At 41.0% G+C, this 14,220-nt stretch overlaps 1 protein-coding gene across 9 annotated transcripts in view; it reads left to right on the forward strand.

Annotated features, from left to right (window-relative positions):
- The window catches only part of SVIL (supervillin), a 102,762-nt gene that overhangs the window by 23,664 nt on the left and 64,878 nt on the right, over positions 1 to 14,220 (forward strand). For 3 of the 9 annotated variants that reach the window (XM_027648373.1, XM_027648372.1, XM_027648378.1), the window contains exons 1-2: positions 10,076 to 10,193; positions 13,117 to 13,183. In XM_027648373.1, the coding sequence (XP_027504174.1) occupies positions 10,133 to 10,193; positions 13,117 to 13,183 (128 nt within the window). In that variant the 5' untranslated portion in view covers positions 10,076 to 10,132. Of the gene's footprint in view, positions 1 to 10,075; positions 10,194 to 13,116; positions 13,184 to 14,220 lie in introns of those variants that run through there. The other 6 variants (XM_027648377.1, XM_027648380.1, XM_027648371.1 and 3 more) reach the window with 4 other exon arrangements.

Genomic DNA, 14,220 nt, shown 5'->3' on the forward strand with positions numbered 1-14,220 from the left:
CACTGGAGGAGGTGGCCTGTGTGGGGGACTGAGTAAGGAAAACATTCTTCAGCCTTGATTTAAAGCAGAGGTTCAATGTGAGCCATGATTCTGTTCTTTCAGCATCACCTTTGATATGCGTAGATTTTGATGAAATTAATTTTCTACCCTGTTCTTGAAGAATTCAGTGAGAACTTTATAGCTCTGCTAGTAACTGTGCTTTGTCCTGAACAATGAAAAAGCCATGCTTCTTTGTGAGGGTGATTTCCCTACCGCTTAGGCATCCTTTTGCATTTAAGATATTCAGAATACAGATTAAAAAAAAATGTTGATTCTCCTTTTTTCCCCCTCCCCCCATCTTTAGCACAGGAGGAGATACTGTTGTATTTCTAAACTGTTCCCAAAATTCCTTCCTGAAAGGGAATCCATCTTAGGATTCTTAATGTCTCTGAGCAAAGATGGAAAATGACAGTGTTAGAATGGAGAAAAGTCAGCTGTAACATTAGCTCCTATTTAAAATTAAAACTGTGAAAGCATAAAAGCATTTGAAAGCATTTGCTATTGTGCAGTTACCCCTACAGTCCTAAATTAACCAGTGGCAAATCAGCAGTCACCTGTGAGGGTGTCACAGTGTTTTTCTATGGATGTGCCTGAGTTTATTGAGATTCTCCTTTTTAGCCAAGAGGAGAAAGTGTTCCCATGGTGCTTTGTCCATGGGTACTCTGGGAGACTTGAAATGAATGGGCGAACCCATTTCCTCTAGCAAGTAGTGCAAGTCCAATAGGTTTTCTCGTGGCCCAGCCTGGATGTCTGTGAAATGTGACTGATTTCCATAGTTCAGGGCTATCTTGGCTTCTTCCTAAAACTCTTAACAGGTCTAATGCACATGCACCAGTCCATCTCATTCCTAGTGTGTTGTTTTGTTTCCTTCAATGTTCATTATTGATGTTCATAAGAGCATACTGTGCTGCTGATCTAAGCAAATTGGACACAAAGTGAGTTAGCTTATGTAGGACTTACCTGTGTGTAATTATGTCTGACTGGCCCTTTTTTGAACGTGTGTGCCCCATTTCTTTGTATTATATTGAGTGAGAATAGACTTTGAGCAGAAAGTCAGCAATTCTGAGCCGAGATCTGTGTTTGCATCTGGGCAAAGCTTCAGCCCAAAATGACAACTGTTAAGCTTACAAACTGCCAGTGTGATTCCCAGCTGCATTTTTTTAACATGAACTATTTTAAGAGTGAATTTGCCATATATTCTACCTCTTTTAATTATAATAGTGTGGACCTCAGGTTCATTGCAGGAACAGGACATAACTGCAGTAGTTTTGTTATTTCAGTAGGGTGATAATCATAGTTTGGTTTTGCTCCCTGAGCTCAAGAGAGTTTTCTACCTGTGAGAATCACGTAGTAAATACATCATTATATCTGGTAGTATTAGGTAGGTATTTAAACCTTACTGGGTGGTGTCGAATGAAGGATGGACATTCACTGTCTGTACTGACCTGAAGGGAGAAGCCACTCTCAGTGGCCCCTTGGAGGGGTCTTGCAGCAGCACTGTGGCAGGTCTTGCCTGCCTGCACTGCTCTCCTCTGACAGCTCTAACCACAGAGCAGTCTCATGGCTTTCCTGGCAGACTCTGTGCTGGGAAAGAGGATAGGGTGGTATCCAAATCTAGCATCTTGAAGTTGCCTTAGGAGAGATGTGAAGCGGAAAATAGACTGAATCACAAGAGATGCAGCAGAAGGAGGAGGTTTTGTTCGTTTTTCTTTTTGCCAGATAGCTATTTCTGGGGAGAGTAAATCATTACTTTTGAAGCCATCTGTCTGAATTGCAGTGAATCTCACCATAACTGATCAAGACTAATAAATAATTAAATAGCAGTGCTCAAATGAGTATCTGTACCTTGCTTTCATCTAGTTCTCTTGGTTCTGGTGTTTGACAAGTACCTGTCTGCTGCCTTGGAGCTGTGAAGGCGGCTGTTTTTATACCCATGCTGCTGCCCTATTTTCAAGCAACTCATGCAGTGAGAAACCTGATTATTTTTTCAGTCTAGTGGCCCTACAGTGTGCTGTGGTGGAAACTGTACCTGAACTCCCTGCAGTTTCGCGCTGTTTGTGGTAAAACTGAAGTGTCTTCCTCAGCTGTGAGTGTTGGCCGAGCGTAACCTCTGGCATAGGAGCGATGAGAGCTGCAGACCAGCTCTGCACTGCCGCGCGTCCCGTGGCTGTGCGAGCGCAGGGATGGCAGAGCCGTGGCCCGGAGGTGAGGAGGGCTGGTAGGCTCCGGCTGCTGCTGCGCTGCCGGCTTGCAAGGTAAACACTGGGTGACCTATAAGCCAGCCAGTCAACTCGCGCGTGGCCTTATTAGGCAAGCTGCAGAGCCCGTGTCTGGGGACAGAACATGCTGGATGGCGGCAGAGAGCGCACAGCCCAGAACGGATCCAACCCAGACCCCGGGAGATACGACCCAGTACTGCAGCGCTGACAGCGAGCTGCTGCTGCCTGAGCCCAGCTGTCAGAGAGACTGAAACTCTGCCTGGCAAATATCAAGAATTGTGCTATTAAGAGGTGGCTTTAAAAAGTAAAATGCTTTTTGTGTAAATGTTAGTAACTTGTAGTTCTCTTCCTGACGTATTTTTCGTGTGCTTGGTTATAACCTTAGGATACCAGTTCACACCGTCAGTCCATATACTGAAACACTTAGTGGTGGCCTTTGTTGGGAAGTGTGTGTTCATTCCTTGTGCTGCCTGCTTTCAGAGGCACACCTGAACTAAGGGGAATTAATTTTTTTTTTCCCACTTCAGGACTTGTTTCTCCTCTCTTCTTATGCAGTTTTATGCCCTTTATTGGAAGACTGATTTTTACTGGCTAAAGCAATGGTCTTGCTCCCAGAAGAAGAGGAATATTGGCACCCACAGCCTGTGTGAAGACTAGCACTAGTCTAGGTTACTTCATACCCACCTCATAAAAATTGACTTTCACATAGAAGAAGCCTTAAAAAACAAAAAAGTATTTCTGTTTTTCCTTTAGTAAGATCTCTGTAGATTTAGACAAGTGCATCACAAGCAGATGCTGTGCAGGCTTTCCTGGGCAACTCTGGGAAGGCTCTTCAGTTCTGACTTGTGATTAATTTTCTATTAGTGACTGGTGCCCCCCTGAGCACTGGGCATGTTTGTGATTTTTGCAGGGGCTTTGGGAGTGAATGAGGGCAATAAAGAGAAAAACGCCATGGCTGCTATGAATTTAAACCTGCTCTCTAGAGAATAGGCTCTAGAACTGCAGCATCACTGTGTTAACCAGGTTTTCTTTCCTCATTAATTTTTGCTTAGCCATGCTGGATGTAAATTAAGGTCTAGTACACGTACCTTTTCATAGTGACACTATTTTCAGTGACAGTACTTGTAGCTGAACTGTCCTACCTTTACCATCAGCTTTTGAATAGAGCATACATTTTTTTCCTTATTTCTCTTACTAAATATTTAATTTTCTGAGAAAGCATTGAAACATGGTATAGAGAGGGTGGGAGCTGGGCTCATAGATTCATTGTCTGCAAGGTTGTTGTCTGCCTGAGGCTTGAAAAGTTATATTTCAAGGTAAGTATGCAGGGATATGATGTGGCCTGTGAAATGTCACATCACAGTGGTAAACAAAATTGATGTTTTCCTTAGATGACTACTATCACAAAGAGCCAAGGAACGTTGTTATAAATTCTTCCTTGGGGTGTGTGTGCCTGTCTCGACTCCCTTTTTGGGCTTTTACATGCATGTGGATATAGCAGCGCAGAGGTGTACAAGAGCAGACAGGAGAAAACTCAGTAGTGTGGCTGGGCTTTTTGTGTCACTTAACTGCGTGGGGCCTCTTGCTGCTCCAGGCAGTGAGACAGCCTTGTGCTGGTTGTAGACACCAGAAGTGTCAGAAGATGGGGAAACCCATCCTGAAGACCCTAGCTGTTTGTTTGCAGGACAGGCGTTTTACAGCCAGTATCCTGACAACAGTTAAGGCCCTTGGTTGTCCCAGCAGCAAAGCTCTTGTTCACTGCAATAGTAAAGAAGAAGCTGCTGCTGGTGGTGTGACTTCAGAGGATGTCCATGGAGCTGTGGCTAACCCTGTGCCTTTACAATCTGAGCTGCAGCTGCTTTACGATGAGCCATGGTGTGAAACACTCTCAAATATTGTTTTGTTAGGTAAAAACTCATATCTCCTCAAAGTCCTTGAGCTGTTTAATCATTCAAATTGTACGTATTGCTGGGAGATAAGTTCCTGCCTTATCCTCATTTCCAACCATTTGCTCAGTCCATGTCTAACCCTGGCCGTGTTCATGCCTGACATCATCTCTTACTGTTTCAGGCCCAGAGACAAATAGGTCTGACTGAATTTGGGTAATGTGCCTCGCTGGCATATCTGATTACCGTGTGTGAAAAGGGTATGTGGCTCTTGAACTTCCTTGAAGGAGCTACTCTAGACTGATCCTACTCCTAAAGTGGAAAACCTTGGACATCTTTTATGCTACAGTCTTGCCATACAGTTTTGCAAACAGTAATACAAGATGTAGGCATGTCAGGGAACGTTAGACTCATGTTCCTTATTCTGAAAATGTGTTGCAAGATTGAAAGGTACCAAAATTTCCTTTTAGGAGCAATCTACTGCTAAAATTAATGACTCAAGTGATATTTCTTCAAATCTGAACAAGTAATCTAGGGATTGGAAGGGGATTTTTTAGTGTGTGTGCCAAAATATCTGTTGTTCTCCCTTTTCCCTCAGCACATGACTAAATAGGCAGTACAAAAAGACCATCCATATTCTTTTAACATGTGTCATCTTGTTCTGAAAAACTCAGTCTCCTTTATAAATCTTACTAATCAGCTTTTTTGATCTCTTTGCATATGACCTGTTTTAAAATACACCGCACAGACAATGCAGCGCTGAAGTTTATCTGAAGACTTGTCCAAAACATACTCACTGACCAGACATAAATCTTCTTGCCAGAATCATTGTTGAAAAGGATTACATTTGCTTTCCACTAGAGTAATGATACCATGTCAGGAAACTATCCTAGTTTTAAAGTTCATATAAATAGCCTTCATTTAAGAAATGAGAAATTATCACTTGCCCACATAAATGAGGTTTGGATGGAGAAGACAAAACCAGAATACATACTGTGTTTGCAAGCTAGGCTGTTTGGATATCACTCGAGATGATAACTTTTTGTTAAGTGATTGCAGTATTGAAGTAATCTTCTGGTAGATTTTTGACCTGTATTTTAGCTTTGGGCTGACTTATTTCTTGAACATCTTGGCAGAAATTCCTGGAGAGTGGGAAAAAGGGGAAATAAGGAAAGGGAGTGCCTTGCCACTTTCCTTCAGAAAGATATGCCTGCATGCCAAAAACTGACAGGGAGTGTGGGGTAGGCGAGCAGCCCGCAGCCTGGGAGGGGAGGTCAGATGGACGGATGGAAAAGAGTGATCTGGTTTAGCCCAATCTTCTGACCTTCATTCCTTCAATCATCTATAGCATCTCAGATCTTGGCAAAGCTATTCCAAGGGTGCTTCTCTTGTCCAGAAGAAGAGCAGTGGAATAAAATTCATGAGCTCCTTTAAGTCTCTACCCATGAAGTGTGGATGAAAATGTGATTTTGTCATCTTGTTTATACAGCTCATCTCAGTTTTCTGTGCTGCTCAGATTCTTGCTTACCTAACTAGCATATTTGCTGAAAGTTTCTTTGCAGTCACTGTGGGTTTTCTTTTCTCTGCATTGTTGATTTCTTTAAAATTTTATTTTTAGGTTTTCTTCAAACAGCTGTCATGGGCTTTTTTGATTTTTGCTTTTATGATAACTGCAAGTCACAACAAAGTATCTACTTCTCCTTATCACAGAGAAACACTTCTAAATATAAATTCGTAAGTGATCAAAATTCAGGAAGGAAAAAGTCTTGATCTTGTTGGGACCTGATTCATGGCTCCTCAGTGCTTTGGGACTGGCAGCCCTGTAAGTTGGGAACCGTTTTGCAAGCCGTTTAAACTCCAGCTTTGATTAGAGCGATTCGTTTTGCCAGACAAAAGGAAGATATTTTCCTTCTCTTCCTGTGGGAAGCTTCAGAACAACGTTTAACTGCCAGCTGGTCTTTCATGAGCAGCCTCAGATTTGAAATGTATACATGCTTAACCTCGAGCTCTTTGCCCAGATGACTGCAAACTTAGCTTCCCGCTGGGCTGCTCCCCCTTTCTGACGGCTGAACTGTTGTTCTCTCTTTGTTTGCTTATGTTGGAGGCTGCTAATGCTCAAGAATTAATGATGGCAGAGGGGGACAAGAACATTACTACCGATTTGTAACACAGCCTTGATAACATAGCTTGGCTGAACACACTTCTAGTTCCTGGAGACTGGATCTTTTTGAAGGACAAACCGCTCTTCCTCCTTTCCTCATCAAGTGTTTGGTGATGAATTTCTTTGTCTCCGAAAAAGGTTTACTCTTAAATCTGCTGTTTCCAAACAATCAACACAATGCTAAATCCAAGATTTCTTTTCTTTATACCATTGCTTGACTCTGCTGACTTACTCTTTTTACACCTTACTGTTTTCTCCACTGCCAAAGCTGTTAAGGGACAGCACAGAGAGTGCTCTTGCAATAGGTGATCCCTTATTGATGGAAAGGAGGGAGGGAAGTGGTCAGTTACCGTGGTTAAATATTCCCAATGATCTGTGAAGTGCAATACACTAAGTATACACTGTGAAGTGTAATACACTAAGGCTCCAGTATCTCACAGCTTTTAGAGTTTTAATATTACAAGCAGTGTTAGCACATACCCCGCATCTTGACTTGACACTGAGCAAACTCTGGGATCACAGATTCTGCACAGTAGCACAGTTTCAATATTAACAGCAGTGATATTAATGTTAATTCATAGATACTGTGCACAGACCAATGGCTGATTCCTTCACCTTCCAACCTAACATGAAGAGATTTTTAAGCCAGACTTTAGACTGTGGGTAGGTATTTTTGTGAAGACCTTGTTACAGATGTTGTTTTTATTGGATATTTTACTTTCCTCTGTAATAATTCTTTGATTCTACACGCTCTGTATTTTTGACTTGTCAGCTGTGTATAGTAGGAAAAGGAGTCCTACTTGCAGCAAAGCCTATCACAAATATTTCTTCCCAGGTAGTAGCCAGAGCTATTGGAGAGACTGGCTTCTTACTGTGTTCTGTGGGTAGAATTTAAACAGCACAAGCAGAAACCTCTTTAAAAATTACACATTCTGAAAGGCACTCCAGAGGTTTTCCATCTTTCTTCAGCTCTGTGTGCTTTACCTTCTGCACCTCATTCACCAGGAGGATGCTGAGGATAAAATGTTGGAGATGATGTATAGCAAAGGAATGTGGGAGCCTGACTCCTCCCTCCACAAATACAAACATATCTGTCTTCTGTTGTATGGGACATTGCCAGACGTGGGAATAACATTTGAGCCAAGCTTACCTGCTTTGTTAGCCAGGAGGGTTGATCCCTTTCCTGGTCATAAGATCTTGTGCCTTTTTCTTTGTTCTGGAACATCCTGAAAAGCATATCCAGCAAAAATAAAAGGGAATATTTGCTACCAGTTTAGTCATCAGACCGGGTCGGTAGAGAAGCAGGACCTAGCAGAAGTCCTGCAGCAGTGGGAACGACAGGTAGGACGACTTGGCAGCCATGACCTATTCCATCAGCTCAGCTGTCAAGTCTGACTTATCCTTCCACCTTGCTTAAGACTGCAGACACAAAATTTATCAAATAAATGTTATTTATCTGCACTTTTTATAAGAGAAACTTCCTTTACTGTGTATCAGATGAGTTACAGGTGCTTAAAAGTGCTCCAGGTAATAATACATCTATTTACAAGACCAAGTAGACAGTCTTCACACAAGCAGGGTTGAGAAAGAAGGGATTTTTCAGCACAGAGCATCTCTTATTGATATACCACAACAGATACTGGTCCTGAATCTCTCCATTAGCTGTTACCAGCAACTTCTTTCTTAGTTCTGCACTGCCTTGGTTTTGTGTTTTAATCACAGTTGCGCTTACACTTAGGTCATAAAGCAGATTTTCAGGTTAATGGCAAATTTGGAACTTATGTCAACAGATTATGTTTTTTGTTACTGTTTTTTTTATATATTAGGCTCTAGTACATGGAGGCCTTCACAGCTAGTCAAGAGAGAACAGCAGTGTCCATTTGTGTTCTATTGGTAGTGCTGTGAAGTGGTTAGAATTAAACATGAGAGGTAGCAAGGTTACAGGCAAAGAAAAAACCGTGGTGTGTGCCACCAAATATTTCTGAACTGAAGATATTACCTGGTGAGTCAGAGGCTTTGAGGTCATGTTCCTTGTGTTGGGTGACTCTCATTCTAGAGAGCTCTTGACTGTTGAAAGATCAGCTAATATAAGGTGCTTCGGTTAGGGTGACTCAAACATTATTCATGTTTAAAAATAAATAAATGAATACAAATAGCAGGGGCATTAGACAAGATGAAGTGCATATTCTTCTATCCATTGTAATAACTTGTTAGCATGAAAAAGAGTGTTTTGATGACCTAAACAGGATAAATACAACTTCATGGCAAGCCAACAACTGTTAATAGGTTTTTGATAGATTATATATTTCACTTGTGGTTAAGCAGTCTCTTTCACAGCATCATTGCTTATATATTTCCTTTACATAGAGGTTCCCAGCATAGATCAGGGTTCTGTTGTACCATATATCATAAAAACAGGTGAGCAAAGTCAAGAACTTCAGTATTTTGTTTCTAGGCTATGTTCTCATGGTCCTGACAACCCCAGTCTTGTGGTGAGTTTTCTCATGGAATTATAGAATTGTTTGGGATGGAAGGGACCTTAAAGATCATCTAGTTCCAACCCCCCTGCCATGAGCTGGGACACCTTCCACTAGACCAGGTTTGTCAAAGCCCCATCAAAACTGGCCTTCAGCACTTCCAAGGATGGGGCATCTACAACTTCTCTGGGCAACCTGTTCCAATGCTTCACCATACTTAAAGAATTCCTTCTTGATATCTAATCTAAACTACAGGTCCTTGTAAAAAGTCCCTTTCCAGCTCTCTTGTAACCTTCTTTAGGTACTGGAAGGTGCTATAAGGTCTCCCTGGAACCTTCTCTTCTTCAGGCTGAACCACACCCACTCTCTTGGCCTGTAATACTAATACTAGTTGAAACCTTTTTGAAGGGGAGAAGTCTGTTGGAGGGAAGCTAATGGGTTTCCCTATTTGTTTGTGTGGGGTTAAGTGCATGGACCTGTTTCAGTCACATATTTAATGCTTCTTTGTGTATGTTAGACCATCAGGTAGTTCAGTGTGGGCGTGAGCCAGGTTTATTGCACCATTTCAAATTATTATTTCCAGACTTTCAAAATTAACTATAAAGGGTTTCAACTCTTCAATCCAAAATCCATCAAATCTGTTTAATAATAGAAAAAAAGTAGCTAGACAGTACTTTTGTGCAATTTTGCACCTTCTGTCTCGAATTAAAATATTTGGAGCTGTGGTGTCTGTTCTTTAATCCCCACCCCCACCAGTAATTTTGCTCATATGTTATCCATAAATCTTGTCTGTTTTAAATGTTCCAACTAATAGTTAGGCAAAACATTTAAGCATAATGATATGATTAACAGAGTCCATTTTTTGGCAGCCTGGATGCTGTTTTTCTTAAGCTAGCACTGCAGTTTATCCTGATTAGAGATATGAAGGAATTATTCTTCTTCTTGGAGGATTTTTTTGGTTTCGTTGTTGTTGGGGTTTTTTTGTTTGCTTGTTTTCATAATACGAGGATTTAAGGGTTCTACATTCATTTTGCAGGAATATAATGTGTGATTTGGCTGGATCTTTGAAGTGGTAATATTATAAATCTCCCAATCACCATTGCCCAATCTGTTTTAGCATTCATGTGCCTAATTTCTGTTTGTAATCTGATTACTGGCTTGAGCTGCTCCGGCTTGCAGCCTATTGCTATGCATTTACTGTACTCCCTGGGACGCAATAGCCTGACAGCTCCAGTCCTCTGCTATGAAAAATCTCTACACGATATTGCTAAGACAGGCCTAGGGCTGTGGCTGGTGGAGAATTAGCTGCTATTGTAGTTTCTCTTTGCTGAATCCTTTGTTTCTGCAACCATGTTCAGAAATCCTTGGATCTCCAGCTATTTGGGAAATGTTAAATACTCTGAGGAGCAAGGTAAGAGTTCCAAGTAGATAGAAGAAAATGCAGTTCATTTGTGTGTGTTTAATCTCTTGTATATATGTGTGCATGTGTAAATATTGTTTGACTGGATCTTCTGCAGCTGCATTAGGTACTTTAGCAATCAGTATGCAGTTAGTCAAATAGGCTATTTCATTATTTCCTAAAGGGCACTTTTGAAAGATCCGATTAGATGGATCTTTTAATTAGCTTAGCATGCCACCGACTTAGGGCCTTTAAATATACTAAGTAACACTGGAAGGTTGCATCTACTTTTTCTTTTTGAATTCAGCATTTGAAATTTCTTATGTGTTAAATTATGGATAGTGGTTTTATCCGGTAGCTTGTACCTAAGAGGGAGGGGAACTAGACTGAACAAATGGTTAAACTTGTGAGCAAGTTTGATTTACACTTCAGTGAATATACTCTTAATTTTAAATGCAAATACTTAAAATTTCTTTAATGTGATTATGAACATGTGTAGAATTCTTCAGCAAAAGAAAGAACAAAATGCTGTTGCAAATATTTTCCTTCTGTGTATCAGGTGCTGTGAGGGTAGGTTTTTATCTTTAAATTAACCATTGAATAAGACTCTACTAAACTGATGTTTCTTTGTTGAGCATATTTATTGTCTTTTGATGCACAGTTGTTTTACTTTTCCTCCTGTGTTTGTATTTAAGACTTCTGTATTGTGGTAAGTTAGTTTTATTGGACTTTAATCCCCCCCACATGGTGTTTAATTTGAACAGGAGGAAATACATAAAATATCAAAACTGTGTAACAGAATATAATTGCCTGCTAGGTTTTTTTGTGTGTAGGGTGTGGGGGAAAATTGGAGCTCATCCCTGTGAAATACAGCAAAGTTTTAAGATGTTTTTGAGGCACCATAAATGTGGTGTGTATGATGTTACTGAATGTGTTTAATGGGTAGCAAGAGCCAAACCGGCTTATGTGCCCCGTCTTAGCAGCCCTTCTCCCTCCCTGCTCCCAGGGAAGCAATGCAGGCTACTTTCTTCCTTTCTCATATTCCCTCCCCCGTTTTGGCTAGGGTAGGCAGAATTTCTCTGTGGTCTGCTTGTGGTTTTCATGGTGGACAGCTGTTTCAGTGCCAAAAATTCTAGGATGGGTTGTATCCTGTAGAACAGCTATAAATTTAAGATATGCCTGGTTCTGATTAGCTAAGCTGATACTGAGCTGGGCTTTGAAAGTTAGTGCATAGTCTTCTCAAAATCATGTAAATCTGGCCTTTTTTAGAGGATGCTTATGGCATGGAGTATTTTTTTTAATGTTGTAGTGTAAAATATAATGATTTATATACCATTCACACTGTTTTTCTTATAATACTCTGTTTTGGTTTAGCAAGATGTTTCTGTGTAATCTGTGTGCTTTATTCTCCATTTAATGGAAAGAGAAGATGAATGTTAACAAAAACAGGAAAAAGTTGCCTATTAAAGTTGAAGAATGCTATTAGCAGAGCTGCTAGAAATCTGCAGTGACTTGTAGCAGATGCCTAAAAAATGCTTTTTTGCACAATTTAAGCTTCTTTATCAAGCTATTGAAATTCTTTGTTACTTTTTTTTACCTTTTTTTAATCTTTATTCCTGTAGAGATGGCAGAAAGAAGCGAAAGAGGATGAAAAGTTTTGAAAGACATAGACAAAATATACGTTCTCTAAATTAAGACCTATATTGTCAGTTATAAGTTGCATTATACCCTTTCTGCAAAAATAAGGGACATTCTACCCTGACTTTAAAACATTCTGCATAAGCAAAAAATTTTTGTTGTCAGTTAGATCTTCTTTGAAATAGTTAAATCTCAAGTGTGAGGCAGAGTTCAAGGGATGTATCTGCTTTTGAATTGTTCTAAAGTCCAGATTGTGTAATATTCAGGTCCGTCTTCGAAAAAAAAAATGATTGCTGTATCAGTGACCAACTGTTTATTAATTTAAGGTCTTGAGGTAGTAGATTTAATACAGATGGGGACAGAAGGCAGTTTTCCATTGGGAGTAAGTTATTAGGAGCTTTATGTACTTTTCAACAGCAGTCACTGACCAGGTGCTCCCCTGCTTCCTGGCCAGCAGTTCTCTAAGGTCTCTTAATAGCATCCTTGTTGTTGGAGGTGGAGATGGTACTTAGAGCACTGGACCCCTTGCCACTGGTTATCATTTAGAGACTCTGGTGATGCACTTGATTGTAGAAATGAAAAAGCTAAATCTGGGAGAGAGTGGGGGGATTGCCCATTGCTTGTTATGGTTCACAAAGGTTTGGGAACCTAGAGGCTTTGTAATACATACTTTTTGAAAACGGGGCTGCATCTGACAGTTTTGCTCTCAGTGTAAACACGTGTTCCTCTGTGAAAGTAAAGCTAAGGCTTTACTTCTAAGGCTTTTCAGAAAAAACATGGGAGCTTCCAAACAGTAGACAGCAATTTGTCTGTCATGGATGGTGTAATACTGTTGCAACAGATCCTCAGCTGGACATCTCTGACTTCTGCAGTGAATATGCAGCTTTTATATCCTAGACTGCAGCCAAAAAGGCTCTTTCTGCTTGCAGCATTTCTCATTTGCAGAGTGCATCATAAACATGTCTACTGTCCATTTTATAAGCTGGGGAACTGAGTCAAGAAGTTAAAATGACCATCCCAGACTGCAGTACTACACCACAGATATTAAGAGTAGAACATGGCAGTTCCATGAAGCGTTGATATTTTTAGGATATCTACTGTCTGTACTCATTTTTAGAAGGCTTGGGTTTATCACCATCTTGGACATGCCAGACTGTGCTGTTTGACTAGAGAAAAGGCCTCTGCACAGTCTTTTACAGTGGAAAGGCTATGTTTGGAGGCTACAACCTAGTTTACCAAAAGTTCCCCATTTATTACAGCATCTTCACAATGTTGTGGTTTTTTTTCTATTTTGCAGATTTTGCCAAGGGAAACTCAGTCAGATTTAAACCTTCACGATTGCTCCTACGGAAGAGAGCGTTAAGGTGAGGTGGAGTTCGTCTTGCCCAGTGAAGATCACTGGTTGCAGTAACTTATAGTCATTGCTTGAATCTGCATTTATTCTTTTGTCAGGAAAAGTGATTGTCGTCCTCTCACAGGACCAAGCTCTGGCACAGAGCAGGTGCTCTGAACAAGTATTGAAAAGACCAAATGTCTCCTAAGTAATGTTAAAATCTATAGCTGGAATTGTGCGGGGAAAAGTCTCGCTCTGCACTGGGCCTCCTGCCACTGCAGTGCACATTTTTCCTTATGTGGCATGGACACAATACAGATCAGTGAACCAGCCTGGAGTACTTACCTGTCTGTAAAAGAAGGTGGCTGAAGTGGATGAATTAATTATACATCCTTGCAGGGAGCTTTGTCAGCAATCTAGGGGAGACAGATGAGACGGGACACTGCAGAGATGAATGGACAGGTGGTGTTGCTGCTTCCTTGCAGGGCTGTGCTGCCTTGTGCCTGCATTCTTAGGATGTGGTTCCATGAGCCTGAATAAGGGGATACAGCTAAGAAAGATGGCAAATCATATTCCCTCTCTCTTCCCATCCTTGCTCCAGCTGTTTCTGGTGTCCACATTTATGCTTACTGGACTCATTCATAATGGCACAGAGAAGAGATCAGGGAGTTGGGAACTGACTCTTGCCCCAGCAACCAGCCTGTTGTTGGCTCAGCTGCACAGGAATCCGCCAGCACACAGGCTCACTTTGCAAACTTCTTTTCAGTCAAGGCACACCACATGGAGCACACCTGATTCCCTGTCATGTTGTTTCTTATGTGCTGTAGAGAGATGGAGAGAACAGGTGTACAAGACACACTGTGTTATGAAAGCAGGTAGGGGAAAGTAGAAATGAATAGCAGAGGAGGATATGACTGTAGAATGGACCATTTACTTAAGAGTCCAGGGAAGAAAATTCTCCTGGAGGTAGGGAAAGAGGAGTGAACACCAAGAACCTAGCTGGCAGGTATGCAAGTGGATTTTGTATTTCAATCATAAAATCTCAGTATATCCTGTAGCTTTAAATGG

Source organism: Corapipo altera, unplaced genomic scaffold (assembly GCF_003945725.1).
Source record: "Corapipo altera isolate COAL_440 unplaced genomic scaffold, ASM394572v1 47, whole genome shotgun sequence".
In the NCBI taxonomy this organism is placed as follows: domain Eukaryota; kingdom Metazoa; phylum Chordata; class Aves; order Passeriformes; family Pipridae; genus Corapipo; species Corapipo altera.